The 18,609-nt window shown below is 31.2% G+C and overlaps 4 protein-coding genes across 6 annotated transcripts in view; 1 reads left to right on the top strand and 3 right to left on the bottom strand.

Annotated features, from left to right (window-relative positions):
- The window catches only part of LOC109792498 (uncharacterized), a 28,195-nt gene extending 25,123 nt beyond the window's left edge, over positions 1 to 3,072 (top strand). For both annotated transcript variants that reach the window (XM_083066074.1, XM_083066073.1), the window contains one exon: positions 66 to 3,072. In XM_083066074.1, coding sequence (XP_082922200.1) covers positions 66 to 161 — 96 coding nt within the window. In that variant the 3' untranslated portion in view covers positions 162 to 3,072. The remainder of the gene's footprint in view (positions 1 to 65) is intronic.
- A 2,731-nt stretch (positions 3,073 to 5,803) lies between these two features.
- LOC109802626 (aspartic proteinase CDR1) lies at positions 5,804 to 7,931 on the bottom strand. Its single transcript, XM_020364044.3, has one exon. The coding sequence runs from the start codon at positions 7,563 to 7,565 to the stop codon at positions 6,267 to 6,269; it is 1,299 nt and encodes a 432-aa protein (XP_020219633.1). The 5' UTR covers positions 7,566 to 7,931; the 3' UTR covers positions 5,804 to 6,266.
- Positions 7,932 to 12,818: 4,887 nt separating this feature from the next.
- Positions 12,819 to 14,944, bottom strand: LOC145952641 (uncharacterized). The gene is made up of 5 exons (XM_083065465.1): positions 14,279 to 14,944; positions 13,683 to 14,191; positions 13,344 to 13,413; positions 13,151 to 13,246; positions 12,819 to 13,059 (listed from the first exon to the last, which is right to left on the bottom strand). Exon 1 carries the CDS (start codon positions 14,708 to 14,710, stop codon positions 14,315 to 14,317), a length of 396 nt encoding a protein of 131 aa, XP_082921591.1. The 5' UTR covers positions 14,711 to 14,944; the 3' UTR covers positions 12,819 to 13,059; positions 13,151 to 13,246; positions 13,344 to 13,413; positions 13,683 to 14,191; positions 14,279 to 14,314.
- A 46-nt stretch (positions 14,945 to 14,990) lies between these two features.
- On the bottom strand, positions 14,991 to 17,425 carry LOC145952640 (uncharacterized). Of its 2 annotated transcripts, XM_083065464.1 has the most exons (4): positions 16,072 to 17,262; positions 15,668 to 15,952; positions 15,377 to 15,583; positions 14,991 to 15,290 (listed from the first exon to the last, which is right to left on the bottom strand). In XM_083065464.1, exons 2-4 carry the CDS (start codon positions 15,944 to 15,946, stop codon positions 15,006 to 15,008), a joined length of 771 nt encoding a protein of 256 aa, XP_082921590.1. In that variant the 5' UTR covers positions 15,947 to 15,952; positions 16,072 to 17,262; the 3' UTR covers positions 14,991 to 15,005. The 2 variants fall into 2 exon arrangements, 1 of the variants encoding a protein (XP_082921590.1); XR_014430128.1 differs by lacking the exon at positions 14,991 to 15,290 and having other exon boundaries at positions 15,376 to 15,583; positions 16,072 to 17,425.
- Between the last annotated feature and the right edge of the window lie 1,184 nt (positions 17,426 to 18,609).

Raw genomic sequence — 18,609 nt, 5'->3', positions numbered from 1 at the left:
TAAATGTTGACACTAGTATGCTTTTGATTTTTACTTATTTTTATTAATTTTTTGTTTTGTTCCAGGCACCTGACTTGGAATCACCCAGAAATGGAAAGCCTTCCTCTGAAGGGAGTCATATTCCTGAAGGCCATGACTTAGATTCACCTAGCACTGTTTAGTTTATTTTTTGCTTTTAATTTATGCACTCTAATTAAGAAATTTAAATACATACTTCTATGTTTTCTTTGAATTTGTTTAATGTTGTATGATACTTTTGTGTTTTCTTTGAATTTGTTTAATGTTGTATGAGAAGCATAATTTAATACTCTATATGTTTATGAATTTTATTTTATTTTATTATTAGCTTATGTTATTTATTTTTGTTTAGTTATATTACAGTTTAAATAAAAATAATAATTAGACAAGTATTGTAACAAAAAAATATATAAAATGATTGTTGTATATATTATTGTAATAATTCCTAAATTGTAATTTAATTAATGTTTAATTGTATTGTAATATATATATATATATATATATATATATATAATATTAATATAAGTATGCATTAACCTTTATTAAATTGTGATACAAAATATTTATAAAATAAAATAAATAATGATTGATGTATTTTTAAAAAGTGATATGAAATTTATTTAAAAGTATAAATTAATTTTTAGAAACTAATTAACAGTTAAAGAATAAATTAATTTTAAAAAATTATATAAAATGTATTTTTAAAAATTATATAAAAAATATCACGACATCTAATACAGAGGCAGTTTGTGTGACGGTTAAGTGAAGGGTCGCAATGTTAATTTAGAGGCAGTTCGTGCGACGAGTATATAAGGGTCGTAATATTAATTTAGAGGCATTTTGTGCGACAGGTAAAAAAAGGGTCGTAATATTAATATAGAGGCAGTTCGTGCGACGAGTACATCAAGGGTCGTAATATTAATTTTGAGGCATTTCGTGCGACAGTTGATAAAAGGGTCGCAATTCAAATATTGCGACGGTTTGCGCAACGGTTTTAGTAACCGTCGCAAAATTGCTTGGTGACGGACAACTCTGCGACGGTTCCCAAACCGTCGCAATGTTGTCTTTGCGGCAGTTGTAACCGTCGCAATGTAGGCCATATAACCGTCGCAAAATCGTTATTTTCTTGTAGTGATTATGTTGTGTAATAGGAGTAGCTTATAAATTGTATTATTTTGTTGAGCTTATTTTTCGTGTGTATGCTTTGTGCATGAGCTAATCTTTATCTAATCTAATTAAGAGTGAGTATGATGATGGGTTTGAAACTTAAGAAGTTATTTTGAGACATAAAACAAAGTTTTTGAAAACTGACTCAAAATAATCGATTATCATTAAATATAATCGATTATTCCAGCAACAGGGAAAAATGATGCCTTGCTGCAATAATCGATTATTTGTGAAATAATCGATTATTTGTGAAATAATCGATTATCCTAGGAACCACTCTCTGGAATAATCGATTATCCTGCAAAATAATCGATTAAATTGTTCTTGGTTGATTTCCAGAAATCATGAAGAACAAAATAATCGATTATTCTTTAAAATAATTGATTATCTGGTTCTGAAAATGTTATAAATAGTTTTCACATTTTGAAACTTCAGAACAAGAGAAGAATAAGATTGAACAGAGTGAAAAACGTGTTTGTGAAGTCTTTGTGACCTTCTTGGAGTGTTTTCTTTGTGAAACCAAGAAGTAAAACGTTTTTGAAATGCTTTGAGAAAAGATCATCATTATCATCACATTCTTGAAAAAGAGAAGGATTAAGATTTGCTTCTGAATTCCAAGTGAATTCATTCCTTTAATTCTTTGTGAATAATTATAAATCTTGAGTAGGTTTCTCAAGTGGGAAGGAATTCTTGTAGTGGGTTTCTACAAGGGGTGCTTTCTTGGGGTCAAGAAAGTGGTTATCTTGAATATAGGAGTGTATTCATGTGTGGTATGCTTGTAAAACTTCTTCATTAAGATAGTGGAACAAATCTTGATCAGGTTATGATTGAGGACTGGATGTAAGTCAGATGTGGAGTGGCTGAACCAGGATAAAAGACTTGTGCAATCTTCTCTTACCCTTATTCTTTACTTTGAGTATTCTTGATTAACATGTTTGTTGCATATTGATTGTTCTTAACCTTGAAGTTTATCAATGATTAATCAAGAAAGCATATAGGATTCATTCTTCATTAACAAGTCTTTAAGAAACTTCTTTGAAAATTCATATTAGAAAAGTTTGAATTGAAATAAATATCCTAAGAACTGTAAAAAAATTTAAAGTGTCATAGAATCCAATTCACCCCTCCTCTTGGATTGAACCATTCTTTTCTAACAAAGACCACTTGCCAATTCAAAACCCCGCAATATTACCTTCAAGGTCCTCACATTTTCCACCGATGCTTCTCCCACAAAGATTGTATCATCTGCATATTTGAGGATGTTAACTAATTCACCTTTCGATCCCACTTTAACAACTCTGAACAAACCTGAATTCGAAGCTTCTCTAACCAGGCCAGTAAGTCCCTCTACAACCAAAACAAACAGGAAAAGGGCTAGCGGATCCCCTTGCCTCACTAGTACAAAAGAAGTGTACTACGTCGGATATTTTAGGCTTTTTACGTCAGAAAACGTACCGACGTAGAAGCGGGAGACGTAAATTTTACGTCGGGGCTTCAAATCCGACGTAAATTTACGTCGGAAATTACGAAAACCGACGTAAAAAAGTCGTAAAAAAACAAAAAAAAAAACTTAAGAACGCAGGCAGAACGGCCCGTTCTGCTTGCAGAACAGGCCGTTCTGCTTGCAGAACAAGCCATTCTGCTTCGTAGAATAACAACAACAAAAACGTCCACTACCTACACAAATAAAACGACCAAAAAATCGAATAAAATAGATAACCAGAGTAGCAATGCTAAGTAGAAAAGTGCTAACGAAACCTTGTTTCATACCTGAGGAGCAGCAACAATGTGCAAATGAGTAACAAAGAGTTCATCCCTCTGCAAAAAACAAGAAAACGATTCAGTAACAAAGAAGAGGGAGAGGGTTTACAGAGAAAAAAATGAAAAGTGATGAAAAGTGAATGCGCGCGGTGTGCCTCGCGCTCTCTTATTCAAATTTGCGTCTTTTTTACGTCGGACCTGGTAGGGTGCGACGTAAATTGGACTTTTTACGTCTGACCTTCCCAGGTGCGACGTAGATTGGACTTTTTACGTCGGACCTTACCAGGTGCGACGTAAAAAAGTTCGCAAAAATTACAAAAATGCCACCGCATTTTTTTTACGTCAGATTTTCGTATTTCCGACGTAAAAGGGGTGACGTAATATGCTTATTTTCTACTAGTTTTTGCATAGAAAATTTCGTTGTAGGGCTTCCATTAACCAGAACTGACATGGAAGAGGTTCTTAAGCACTCACCAATCCAACCTATCCACTTATCTTGAAACCCAAAGCGCCTTAGCATATATAACACAAAGGTCCATGAAACTAAATCGTACGCCTTCTCAAAATCAACCTTGAAGTACATGCATGACTTCTTTTTTTGCCTAACCTCATCAAGCGTCTCATTAAGAACCATAGCACCTTGTAATAATCCCATTCCCTCCACAAAGCCCATCTGCCTCTCATTGACTAAATAAGGAAGCACTACTTTGAGTCTAAGTGCTAGAATCTTTGCGAGTATCTTATACATACATCCTATCAAAGAAATAGGCCTATACTCATTCAGACTTTGCGGTGTATCAACCTTGGGAATCAGAGAAATAAAAGAGGAGTTGGTCCCTCGAGGTAATTTGCTATTATCATGGAACTGTTGGAAAAAGAGCACCAAGTTCCTTTTCATAATGTCCCAAAATTCCTTGATAAACTTGAAGTTTATGCCATCTGGGCCTGGGCACCTATCACTCCCACACGCCTAAACTGCCCTTTTTATTTCATCTTCCTCGAATGGCCTGGACAACAACTCTAATTGCTGAGCGTTTAACTGTTGAAATCTGACCCCATCCAGGCTTGGCCTATGAGTCACGGAGTCACTAAACCTTTCTTGATAGAAAGATTTAATGTGTTCTTTGACTATTGTAGGTTCTTCCTCCCACCGATTATCAATAAGAAGACCAGGCATGTAGTTCCTCTTCCTGTTCAAGTTTATGACATGGTGAAAATACTTTGAGTTTATATCACCTAAGTGTATCCACCTGACCCGCGCCTTTTGAGCCAGTTGAGACTCCTCTTTAAGTGCCACTTCCCAATATGTTTATTGTAAGTGAATCCTCCTCTGTAATTCTGCCTCTGATAGGATTCTAGTTTCCTCTATGAGGTCAATTGCATTCATCTCCTCCATAACATCAGTAGCAGTTTGTATGGAGGTATTTCTACCTCCCCACCAACCTAGCATTACTAATGTATTTAAACAAAACCCTAACTCCTACTCGCACATGTAGTCCACTCATGAATTTCCTTTTAATTGAAATTGTTTTGAAAACTACTCATGAAACCCCACTAGATATAGGGCAAAGAATAACCTTTTCGTGACAAATTTCTTGAATAAGATCTGAAATAAAACAATTTAGATATTTTCAATAGGTAAACTAATAATTCTATTGCAATTTTTTTCAAAAATGGCGTAGTAATAAGAAATAGAGCATGCTTGGCAAAGGTTAAAAAGTTTTACCTAGTAATTCTCGTAAGATGAGGGTCCAAAGTCCAGTTTCAAGGCTCAGGAAAACGAATGCTAATTTGTGAACTAGTGGTTGTGGTGCATTTACTTAAACACGTTAAGAGCTTCCACTTTTATATAAAATGAATTGAGGGAAGTCGATACTCCCAAGGAACTTACTACATTAAAAGAATTTGATCGGCTTGAAAAAACTAATCATATCTAAGGGTTTTACTCCATTGAAGTTGAGTTGAAGTTTTGATATTTTAAGTTTTGATGAGGTGGGGTAAAATGAGGATTGAAGGGTAAATAAGTGAGTAAAGGGAGGAGAAATGTGGACATGGTGGTGTAGATTTGGAGGCGAATAATGAAATTAAGGTTGTTCAAAATGTTGTTGATGAGGGATATGTGTACTGTGGTGCATAAGGGGAACAAATAAAGGTGTAGTACTAGCAAATAATTCGATGAAAGGATTTTTTGTAGGTGTAGTCAAAGGAGCGAAAGGCATACTTAAGGCTCCACTTTGTTTTCCATTTTCCCATCCTATTGAAATTAAAAAATACAATCTCAAAAAATTTCTTTTATATATATATAACCCATTCTTTTATAATTATTTAAGGTTTTCAAGGCGTTATTTTACTTTTATTGAAAATACTGAAAAGCGACTTATTTTTTTAATAGTTATGTACTATCAATATAAAATAATTTTACATTATAAATAATTAAAAATTATTATTAATATAATTTTTAAAATAATTATTATAAAAATCAATAACTTACCTTACATGATTATGTATGAATAAATGATTGTATAAAATTATTATTTTTTAATTCTGATAATTAATTAGTACAGATATATAATAAATGAGTGATAATTCTCATCATACAAATTAGTTTTTGAGTTTAAGTTAGATTCAAACCCAAACTCTAACAGATTTCATGGTTAACATTATATAATTAAAGTTTCTCTCTAAATATCTTCATAATAATTACTACAAAAAGTAAAAAATCAAAATCAAAATAAAAATTGGACGCATTAATAATTTTATGTGAAGGATGCTACAAGAAATGTTACATATAGTGACATACAAAAAGTGTCACTATAGGTACAATATAATATATGTAGGTATATATCTATTTGTCATATAGTTACGCACAATTTTAGTGTTGATTTTGAATGAGATTTAACAACATATTTTGTGTGTCACTATAGTCTATACTTACACTTTTTAATAATATACCAACATATATTGTAGTTATTGTATAGGTAAAAATAATTTTTAGTGACATATATAGTGTCACTATAGGGTGTGTGTCATTATATGACAATTTTGTTGTAGTGATATGCGAAGAACGAGGAAACTAAAGTAATAATTTTGTTGTCTGGTACAAAAAATAAAATGTGATTTTTGCATTTGACTATCACAAAACGTAAAACAATATTAATATTAAGGCCAAAATTGGGAAGAATACATGTATATAAAGAACTCTTGGTTCAATTTATTCATTATCGTTATTACCTAGAAGACATCATATATATCCTCATTATTTTGATAATCCATCAGTACTGGTACAACTTACTAAATACTTTATTAAACAAACGATGAGATTAACCTAACTTGGTACAATTAGTAGGAGCGAACGATATTATTTTGCCTTCAAGATCATACTCCACTTGAAAATCAATTTGCGCCACGTTCCCAAAGATGGAAAACCCTTGTTGATTACTGGACACAATTGCGAAGCATAACAAGTTGGTGTCCAACAGAAGAAGCAGGTTTTGGGGGAGTAGGGAAACGTTAGCTCCTCTAAACTGAAATACAATATCAGTGAAATTCATATCATCCTTATATCTAAAACAAAGGTCGAAAGGGCTTGGAGGATTTTGCTCTTCCTCAATGACTTCTTTTACCAAAGTCACAAACTTATTGTATAAAGTTGGTTCAAGCAACGTCAATGTTGTCCCAGAATCGATTATTATGTTGCCATCAGTTTGACCTGTTTGCACCTTCTTTTGTCCAACAACAATGCTTTCTAGATTAAGGAAGTAAAAGGTAGGAGAAGAAGGTTTGGTTATTAAGGGAGTGGACACAACACCATTCCCTTTTATTATTGCTTCTTTCCCAAATTTCAATTTGCTAGTGGAATTTGAACTAAAAGGAAGCAAACAATAGGAGAATTTATGACCAATTTGATCACTTAGTTGTGAAACTAATGACAATGGCCCTGCTCCAAGACCCACTAGTCCTGTGATTTTGCCTATTTTAGCAGCTGTAAAATCATTGTTAAATCCACACCCAAAAATAGACTTGGGGAATGTAACACCTTGGTCTTGTTCCGTATCAAATTTAATCACATCAACACCTAAGTCTCCCATTGTGAATGATTTGTCACCATATTGATACAAATACTCACACTCTCCTGAATTTCCACAACGATGTTGGCGACTAGGGAGTAGTGTGCAAGGTTTAGAGTCACATGACACATTTGAGAACGTGGAAGACTTGTTTGGATCAAACAAATTAGTGTCTTGGGGAAAACAACTCATACAAGGAGAACATTGTACCCAAACAAGATCACTTCCTGTGTCAGCAATTGCAAGCCTTTCCACAGGTGGGGTACCAATATAAAATTTCATGAGGTATTCACCATAGTTTGGAATTATAATAGTTTCAGTTGATTCTTTTTCACCCACAAGGAAGTGAAGAAGATTGGATCGAGAAATGGAACGTAAAGCAGCATTTTTTATGAGATGTGATGGGGTCATTGAAGAATTGTAAAAGGGTGACAATAGTGAGTCGCAATGAATTAGGTCAATGCTGAAACTACCTGGGGTTTTACTTGCTTCAGCCAAGGACACAACAGAAAGGGAACACAAGGCAGAAAAGTAAAATATAAAAGCATACATGTTCGAGGAAACACGGAAAGGACTAAGAACTTCGTAGTAGGATAGTTTGTACGAGATGGAATGCTTGCATATAAATGAAGTGTCCTATTTATAGAGTTTTTGAGTTATGAAGACATTTTATTAAATGGTTGTGCTTAATTTGTGTAATGTTATTGAATTTCATATCATAATAGCATGATAAAACTCAATTGCCAAGTTGGAAGTATATTGGTAATGACTGAATGGAGGAAAACATATTGAAGTGCTCCCATCTATATATTTTGGAGTTACTAATTAAGACAATTTTGTTAAATTTGTGATGTGTAATATTTGTGGAATATTAATTTACGTTGACTAGTACATTTTAAATTGGCTTAATTAATTATATATCCACTAATTTTTCTTCTTGCGTCACTATCTCGACGTCATAAAGTAGGATGATATAAATTCTATATATTTTGGAATTACTAATTAAGACAATTTTGTTAAATACGTGATGCGTAATCTTTGTGGAATATTAATTTTCGTTGAAAAGTACATTTTAAATTGGCTTAATTAATTATATATCCACTAGTTTTCCTTCTTGCGTCAATGTCGACGTCATAAAGTAGGATGATATAAATTCATGTTGAGAAATTGAAAGTATAAATTTAAGGAAGTGACGAAATGAACAAATTATTATGCATGTTTATATCCATAGTATTTTAGTCTGGGTAATGTAAAGAGATGTTTATTATATATAAATTATATTTAAAATTAGTATATATAAATATTTTTCAAATATATAAATTATATTTTAAATTTATGATAAATGATTTATCTTGTAACACAAATTTTAGTTTTATTTATCAATAATTTATTTTAAAATATAATATGTAATAAATAAAAAATTAAGATAAATAAAAATTGAATTAGATAAAAAAATTAAAATAATTCTTAAAAAAAATTTCATTGAAAAAAGATTTCTAAAATTATTCTCGTGTGAAATAGAAATTTATGTTTAATATATAGAGATTAATTTTTATTTTTAATCCATTTTTCATTTTATCGTTTCTCCTATATGAAAGAGGTACGTTGCCTTGTATTACATTCCCACGGAATACTTTTGCACTAGTTTGCGGTTCTCTCTTATAAAACAAACTGTAGCATAAGAGTCATTTTAGTTTATAATTTTGGAAGTCATTGGTTATCAACTCATTTCTTTTTCTTTTTACCTTCAAATTATTACAAACCTACATAAAAGTTATGACATGAACTCATAAAAGAGATATATTTTGTATAAAAGAAAGTTAATTACATATCTACATACTATATAAATATAATTATCAAAAAATAAGTTGTATTAGTAAAACTAATAAATATATAATATAAATAGAATTATAATATAAATAGAATTATATATATATATATATATATATATATATATATATATATATATATTATTAGCAACTTCATATTAATGTTAATTATCACTTCCACCATTTTCACAATTAATTAACCAATGCGAAAATTAATAGGAGTTATTACAATGATAGTGGTGATAGTAAAATTTTATCTCACCACAACCATTGATCTCATTGTTGTTGTCATTGTGTCACAATTATGACAATAGAGACGATGTTTGCAACAATAGAGATAGTGGTTGTAGCAATAATATAATGATTGACATTGTTGTTACAACCACTACACATTATCGTTGCAATTACATGGCAGCAACAATGATGAGAGCATGATTGTAGCAACGATGATACATTGTTACGATAACAATGGTACTCATCATCTACGCAATGATGGGAGAGCGGTTTTAGTGATAGTGATACAAGTTATGATGATGATGATGAAAGTTAAGATGATGAAAAGGGTGTGATAACGTGGTAGGAATAGTGACAATTAATTGCAATAATAATGACATTGATGATCTCATAAGAGGTATTTATAATATGATTTTAATTATAATAATATATATTATTTTTAATCTTAGGTGAGTGTATTGAATTAGGATTTCAAAGGTTTTTAAAATACTTTTTTATTATGAAAAATATTGTAATTAATATTCAATTGAGATTTTTTTTAATATTAAAATTTCATGTGATATTCAATTAACATAATCTGGATTTGATAAAAGCACATCAAAATCTAGTAGTATTTAACTAAAACAATAAAAAAAAATTTAGTAGTACATTGAAATTTGGTATTATTGAATTAAGATTTTTTTTTTCATTTAAAAAAAGTGTATCGGTATTCAAAAACCTAAAAAAAATAATTGTTTCTTTTGGATCATAGATTTTGTAGGATTTTTTTAGTAGAATTTACATATTAATCATTCATCCAATAATCTCGTAAAAATCTTTAAGATTTTATGAATTTTTTCTTTCTTTTCTTTTTCTTCTCTCTTCAATTGTCTTTCTCGCTTATAACATCCTTTTTTAAAATAAATAAATAATAATTTCGATTAACTTAGTTATAATATAAAGTGATGGAATCTTCAAGGTGAATAAAACTCGAATTCTCCTTAGAAGACATCTTCCTTGTCAAGATTGCTTCCACCGATCCAAAAAAAACTCAGAAAATAAATCACATGGTGAGAAAGAGAATGAAGTTGGCACACCATTCTTCAAAGGAAGAGATCTAGATAAGTAAAAGATGATGTACTTGCCGCTAGAAGGTCTCCTTGATGAAAGTGTTTGAGGAAAGAAAATTTCCTAAGTGACTAGAAAGATTTGAGAGAGAAGATTTAGAAAAGTGAATCTTATATATACTCCAAAATTGACGACTTTGAGAATTGTAATAATGAATTTAAAGGGGACAAATAATTTAGGGTTTAGGATTTAGTTACAAAATAAAATATTCCTTTCTTATTATAATTTTAGTTAAAATTCTGAAAAATAAATTATTTTAAAATTAAAAAAGTTTAAAAATATTAAAGAAATTATGTTACTAAAAAGACTTTAGTAAACTCTCTTTTTACACGTGGTGCAATATAAATATATCTAATAAGATAAATTTGTTAGCTTACTCTATTTATATATAACGTTAAAAAAAGTAAAAGAAATTATCTAAATTATATATAGAGTAGATAAACACTCTTAAATTTTCCAATTTGTTTGACTAAACTTATTTTTTTAAAATAAAAAAAATTATACTATTTTTAGGAAGAAGTCTTACTTGCTTTTGAAAGAATTGTTTTCTTTGAAAAAAAAAACATTTCTTTAGAAACACTTTTTCTTAAATTTTAAAAAATTGATATCTAATTAATTTTTTTTATAATATTTATTTAAAAATTAATTTTAATATTTTTTTAAAATAAATTATCAATAATTAAAAATAATTTTGTATCATAATATAAATTATTTAACTCAAATTTAAAATTTTATTTATTCATTTTAAAATATTTATTTATACAAATTTTAAATATATTTTATAATTGGTATAACAAGATCAATCATAATCCTTTATTAATATTTTAGTCTATCCACATATACTTGTTTATTATATATATTATTATTAAAATTTATAATAAATTATATATAAATATTATATTTGAATATATAAATTATATTTAAAATAAGAATACATAAATATTTTAAACATTAATAATTAATATTTTATATTCTTAAAAAATATTTTTTTTATTTATTGATAATTTATTTTAAAATATTAATATTTAATTAATAAATAATTATGATAAATAAAAATTAAATTAAATAAAAAAAATTAAAAAATTCTTACAAATCTTCTCATTAAAAAAATTCCAAAAAATATTCTTAAATAAGATAAAGATTCATATTTAATATATTAATGTATTTTTTGTTGCAAGAAATTTTGATTAAGAAAGATACACCTGCACATGCAGATATCAAGATCGGGCAAAGTTAATAAAACAACTTATATGTATTTGTTGCAAGAAATTTTTATTGAAAAAGATACACTTGCACATATAGAGACATCAAGATCGGGCAAAGTTAATAAAACGACTTACTTATCAGGTAGCGAACCTCGAAATATATCATTGACTATAGTTTGTGTGAGAGACTCCATATTTATTGTCATTTTCGCAAGTTATTCTCAATGAAAATTACCATTATTACGTTTAGCACCACATAACTAAAAAGCCAAAGACCCCGTTACCCTAGTCGTTTCTTGTCCTATAATGACGACTGCTACCCATGGATTAGCTTGTGAACTTCTACAAGCAATTAACGTCATGATACCATTAGGAGATGCCAAACAAGGCACAAGATGTGCTATCTTAGATAACTAGCTATATTAGATTCCTTCGACCATACGTTTACCTTCACTCCAGCCCAAACTTAAACTAACAACTACAAAGATTAATCTAAGAATCTAACTTTTATAGATGTTTCATTCCACTTATCTTTATTACATGATTATTCTCGATCATATTGCATTATGTTGCTACATATATGCTTGTATATATGAAACCTATCTAGCACTTTAGACATGTTTTGTTTGGGTGATCTAATTTAGTAAAGAAAACATATTTTCAAATAGTTAATAGAGTTTAATGATAAATCATTGACAAATATGCATTCTAAAAGTAATAAAGTATTACAGGAAACTTTAGCCTATCGCACAATTTATATAATTAATGAAATATAAAGAAGAGAAAAATTGAGAGGAAAAGCATTACAATAAAATTGTATTTTAGTGATATTAACCGACAACAAAATGATATTAACCTAAGTTTATAATATTTTAGTCAAGAACCAAAGTTAAAGAACGATAACCAACAATAAAATATATTAACCTAAGTTTAGATAATTAGTGAAATATAAAGAAGTAGAAAATTGAGAGGAAAAACATTACAATCACTAGTGGAAAAAAGGCTTTTAAAATAGGTTATTTTGGACTTTTAAAATCGGTTATCGAACCGATCTTAAAAGAGCCGATTTTGAAAAGGTAGACTTTTAAGATCGGTTATCAAGCGATTTTAAAAGTAGACTTTTAAGATCGGTTATTTTACAACCGATCTTAAAATTCTTGACTTTTTAAATCGGTTATAAAACAACCGATCTTAAAAGTCTACTTTTAAAATTGGTTGTTACAGAACCGATTTTAAAAGTCAAGACTTTTAAGATCGGTTATGAGACAACCGATTTTAAAAATGTTGACTTTTAAGATCGGTTATAATCATAACCGATCTTAAAAGTAGTGATTTTTTTTTGTATGTTTGACTTGTTTTGAGAGCACCTCAGAACAAAAAACCTGCAGAAAAACCAGACAGTTCAAAATATATTCTCAATGAAGAAGCACAAATCGCATACAATTGACAAGATGATAAATGTTAATCATATATATAATTGAATAGTTTTAAATACATCTAATACATAAATAGACTACATTGCTCAATGAAATGTAAGTTCTAACTAGTTAAAGTAATACTATAAAACATAAGTCCAAACTAGTTAAAGTAATGGTCAATAAAAAATGTGGCCCATTGCTCCCTAATGATGTTTATGTCTTCTAGCGGCAATGGTGATCGATCTATAAATATCTGTTAAGAAAAATTAAAATAATTAGTAATAATTCATAAAATATATAGAATGAGAACTTAAAACAAAAACTTTCAAAATTGTAAAACTTACTTCAGTCCACCCAAATACTATTTGTGAATCGACAATAGTATGCATTGTCTTCATTACATAGTATCCGCACTCATAATTTCCTTTTTGTTTATGAGACTGCAAAAAGAATATAAAATCAATTTCAATAGAATAGTAATTTTAAAAAATTACTAAATTACTTAAAAAAATATCATTGCTAGAATTAAAATCTTACTTTAGGAGAGACCCAACTTATTTTTTTCTTCATCTTTGAACCCTTAAGTATATGATATCCTTCCATGGTCCTAATAATAAAATGACATTATGATTAGTGTAAAGTCAAATGTAATGATAATCAATAAAAGAAATTAGATATTTTTAAACAATTGACCTATCTAATAATTGTCTAAAATCCATAGGAGGAGGTTTATGCAACGAGCAAATGCACACAGCTATGTTGTCCATAGGACAAATAACTAAAAGTTGCCAATGAGCACTGCATTAAGAAATTATGAGTAATAAAAAAAATAGCTTTTATAAAAAATTATATTTAATTATATAAAACTAAACTTACTCAGAAAAATAAGGGGCCAAGTAAACTTTTTTATTTGAGTCGAACATCCAATTTTGAATGTAAGCTTGTATTTCTTCGACTTTGTTCCCACTTTTTTGGATTGACTCAGGCTCCAAAAATCCATATATGTGATCATTTCCCTTATCAACGCTCAATTTATGAATAAATCTACAACGATAGAAATAATGTTAGAAATAATGTTAGAAATAATGTTAGAAAAAATCAACAAAATATAATTAAAAATAATTTAAATACTTACAACAACCATAACTGCAAAATTGATATGTTTAGCATAAATGACCATTTGTAATCTCTGATATATCACTCTGACTTATATATAGAGGTACTTTACTAGACATGTTAAACACTTCAGGAGGCCAAGGGAGTTTTTTGGGTTGCTCGTCATCTTCCATATCTGCAACTAATTTCCATAGCCTTTTTATTGGAGGAAGATTTCTAGAAGGGGTAACAATGACCGTCCCTTTACCCTTTGGTGAGGTAACAATATCCTATTCCACACAGTACAAAGCTAATATTATACAATATTATAATAAAATTACACCAACTTAAAATTAAATATTATTTAAATAACATACCTTCGTAGATATCACCTTTACTAACTTATAAGGCCACTAAAGGAAGGTGTTCAAGGCTTGTCCCATTGTCTGAACCTCCTCTGTGGGCACAGGAACTCTAGCCTCTGGTTGTCTCACATCCAACACTGAAACCCTAACCATATCATCTCCCATGACTTGATGGTGTACAGTGGACCCTAATATGTGAATCTGCCCTATACCCACAGGATCGAGTGATCCATCCACAAACAACTCACATTTATTAGATGTACCCAGGCCAATGGCAGTAATAGGGGGATCAATAGAAGCACATGATCCCTTTGTACTCACACGTGCAATAAATGGTTCTACTATTGGAGTACTTTGTTGAAATTGTTGGCTGAGTGATTGCATATGCTCTTGTAGTTGCCTTTGCATGTCCTCTTGTAGCCGCTTATGAATCTCCTCCCACATCTGACTAAATTTTAGCTCATAAGTTGCTATAACTTGAGAGACCTTTAGTTCCACTAACTGGTCCACCGTGCCAGATGTCTGTGAAGATGAGCGTGATCCAAAGTAGGTTTGTAAACTATGACCTCCACCAGCAGCCCGAACCCGACCTGGGTGTTCAGGCTTTCCAATTGCAACTGTGAGTATATCCTGGCGTCCATGGGAAACAAAAGATCCCTCTATGGACTGTTGTTCCAATATATCCTACAATACAAGACACAAAAACAATTTAATAAACATCTATTGATCCATATCTTAATTAGCACCATATGTACAAAACAATTATACTTACTATCTTATTAGCAATCTCTTTTGCTGCCTCAGTTGTAAACTCGCCCGTTTTTTTTATGCGACCATGCTTCCATAATTCATGGCGTGTGGGTGGAGAAGGAGGACCACTAACTGTAGTCTCATCTTGGCTAGCTTGACGCTTCATAGCCTTCTCTTTCATCAACTTTTTCTTAAGCCATGGATAACCCCCACGAGACATCACAACAATGGTGTCATTGTTTGCCTGAATCTCTTGTGCCTTCTTTCTTTTCTCCTACAAAAGTACCATATAATGAGATTAAAGGTAAAAGCATAATATTTTGAACAATACAAATAACAATGCATGTAATCCTAACTTACCAAAAACTCTTTAGTCATTCTAGACTCTACAAATGCGTTCCATGTCTCTTGATCTATGGTGGGGTTCTTATAACCAGGAAATTCACCTTTCTTTTTTCCAAAAATGTAATTGTTTGTGAGGCTGGTCTTATATGCCCTCCACCTCTCAGCCACAATAGAGAGGATTTTCCTTCTCATGTCCTCTGTCCTAGGAATGTCCCAAGTTTCCTACATTTATGATAACAATGAGTTAGTACATGTTATATCCTAATGAAGTTTAATAATGAAAAATGTTGAGTAATGAAATTTTACCGTAATATCTGCCCAAATATGGTTCTTGACAACCTCCTCTACATGATCCCAACTAGGCAATAAAATAGAAACCTTGGTTCTAGCAAGAACCCCCATGGTACTCATAAATTGGGTAGCTGAGTCTCCTATAGGTCTCTTAGTTATCTCATCAATATCAACATGCAATCTCTCCTCGTGAAGGCGTTTGGATGTGACATTCTTCATTCTAGTGGGACCTCTGACTTTCTTCTTGGCTGTAGTCTGTGTAGAGTCTGAAGGAGAGTCTTGATGTTCATCCATATTTATCTGTTGACAGAAACAAAATAAACTACAAGTCATTAGTATTATAATAAATAATACTTAAAGTGATAACAAAAATAAAAGTATAAATAGAGTAACTAACAAAAAAAAAAAACTATAATAACCTATTTTGGAAATATGATCAAGTTTGAATGTTCTCCCATATTCCTTCCTGATGATCATCACGAGTGGCATGTACATTATCAACATCATCTTCTTCATTAATAGTTGGCACCCGTTTGGACAAAGAAGGAGTATCCATAATATCAATTGAATCTCCAAATTCATCACCTATATTATTACTCTTACCTTGTAGAACAATTGACCACCTATTGTTAGATGGATCAGTGACATAAAATACTTGCTTTACTTGCATAGCCATGATAAAAGGCTCTTCCTTATGACCAACTTTATTGAGGTCAACCAAGGTAAATCCAAGTTCATCAATTTTGACACCATTGTTACTATCAACCCACTTGCATTTAAATACAGGTACTCGGAATGGACCATAATCAACCTCCCATATGTCTTCAATAACTCCAAAATAACACATGGATGCTGTGATGGGGTTCTTATCATTTCTGGTTGAAAAATGCATAGATTGAGCAACTAGCATAACACCACTATTTTGCATAGTACTTTTGTCATCTTGTGCCTTTGTATAAAATGAGTAATTGTTAATGTCATATCCACAGAAAGTAAACACATCAAAGTTAGGTCCTTGAGCTAGCCGTTGTAAAGTTTCAGAAACATTTAAATTTGTCCCAACATTCTTTTTGAACCACTCTATTAAAGTCTTATTATGCTCGTTCAACACCCATTTCTCAGGCATGCGAGGGTTGTTTCTCTTCACTAAGTCTTTGTGGGCATTTAAATAAGGAAGAACCTCATCAATATTGTTTAATATATACAAATGCGCTTGAAGCACTTCTTCTCGCGTCATGTTTTTTAGTTTTGTGCCTATTGTACCCTTCCCAGTACTTCGTCCCTCATGACGAGTCTTAGGAATGCCTATTGATTCAGCTTGATACATGTATTCAGTACAAAACTCAATTGCTTCCTCTACAATGTACCTTTCTATGATGGATGCTTCTGGACGATATTGGTTCTTCACATACCCTTTTAGTATCTTCATGTATCGCTCAATTGGGTACATCCACCTCAAAAAGATAGGTCCACACAATCTAACCTCCCTAACCAAGTGGATGATCAAGTGAACCATAATGTCAAAAAATGAAGGAGGAAAATACATCTCTAATTGACACAATATTAGAACAACTTCATCTTCTAGTTCATCCAACTTCTGAGGATCAATTACTTTGTTGCATATGCCATTGAAAAATAAGCAAAGCCTAGTTATGATTGTCTCACATTTTTAGGTAAAACATCGCGTATAGCGATAGGAAGAAATTGTTGCATCAATACATGACAATCGTGAGACTTCAAGCCAACTAATTTCAAATCTTTCATTGATACTAGACTTTTTACATTGGAAGAGTAACCGTGTGGCACTTTGACACCATGTAAACACTAACAAAAACTTTCTCCTTTTTTGACAAAGTGTGACATGCTGGGGGCAAATATGTCCTCTTACCCTTAGATTGTGGATATAATTGCTGTCGTATCCCCATGAGTTGCAAATCTAGACGGGAGTTGAGCCCATCTTTTGTCTTGCCCTAAATATTGAGAAGCGTGCTGATTACACTATCACATACATTTTTCTCAACATGCATGACATCAATGCAATGTCTAACATCAAGAACCTTCCAATATGGAAGATCAAATAATATCGACTTCTTCTTCCATATGTTTGTATCTTTTGATTGTTTTTTAGTCTTACCAAGCACCACATTTAAATTTTTCACTCGTTCATAAACTTCGTCACCAGTTAATGCAGTAGGAGCAATGTCATATTCTTGATACCCATTAAAAGCTTTCTTTAACCTTCGATATGGATGGTTAGGTTTAAGAAACCTTCGATGGCCAAGGTAAACTATCTTCTTCCAATTATGCAATTGATGATAACAAGTTCCCTTTTCACAAATAGGGCAAGCTTTATGCCCCTTAACACTATACCCGCACAAGTTTCCATATGCTGGGAAGTCATTGATTGTGCAGAACAACATGGCATGCAACTTGAATGATTCACTTGAATACCCATCAAACACATCAATTCCCTCCTCCCACAACATCTTTAAGTCTTTGACCAACGGACTTAAATAAACATCAATGTCGTTTCCTGGTTGCCTTGGACCAGAAATCATCATAGATAACATCACATATTTGAGTTTCATGCATAACCATGGAGGTAAGTTGTAAATTATCAACAAAACAGGCCATGAACTATGCTTTGTGCTTAAATTACCAAACGGATTCATTCCATCTGTAGCTAGTCCAAGCCTAACATTTCTTGGCTCCTTACCAAAATTTGGAAACATAGAATTAATTTTTTTCCATTGCAAACAATCTGCTGGATGCCTAAGTTGTCCATCACATTTCCTCTCATCTTCATGCCATCTCATCAACTTTGCATCATCTGCATTAGCAAACAAACGCTTCAATCTTGGAACAATTGGCAAATACCATAAAACCTTCGCCGGAGGACCCTTACTGCTAATATCATAATCAAAATCACCTTGCTTCTTTTTATATCGTGACAACCC

This window comes from Cajanus cajan, chromosome 10, assembly GCF_000230855.2.
Source record: "Cajanus cajan strain Asha chromosome 10, NIPB_CcT2T_4, whole genome shotgun sequence".
In the NCBI taxonomy this organism is placed as follows: domain Eukaryota; kingdom Viridiplantae; phylum Streptophyta; class Magnoliopsida; order Fabales; family Fabaceae; genus Cajanus; species Cajanus cajan.
This window is presented reverse-complemented; position numbering and strand designations above follow the sequence as displayed.

What these genes read in the sequence shown, in the direction of transcription:
- LOC109802626 (XM_020364044.3), bottom strand. Translation starts at nt 7,565, where the DNA reads ATGTATGCTTTTATATTTTACTTTTCTGCCTTGTGTTCCCTTTCTGTT.
- LOC145952641 (XM_083065465.1), bottom strand. Translation starts at nt 14,710, where the DNA reads ATGTGGGAGGAGATTCATAAGCGGCTACAAGAGGACATGCAAAGGCAA.
- LOC145952640 (XM_083065464.1), bottom strand. Translation starts at nt 15,946, where the DNA reads ATGGATGAACATCAAGACTCTCCTTCAGACTCTACACAGACTACAGCC. An exon ending in ATATTTGGGCAGATATTACG is followed by an intron (nt 15,584 to 15,667) that starts GTAAAATTTCAT and finishes TCATAAATGTAG; the next exon opens with GAAACTTGGGACATTCCTAG. An exon ending in GAATGACTAAAGAGTTTTTG is followed by an intron (nt 15,291 to 15,376) that starts GTAAGTTAGGAT and finishes GTACTTTTGTAG; the next exon opens with GAGAAAAGAAAGAAGGCACA.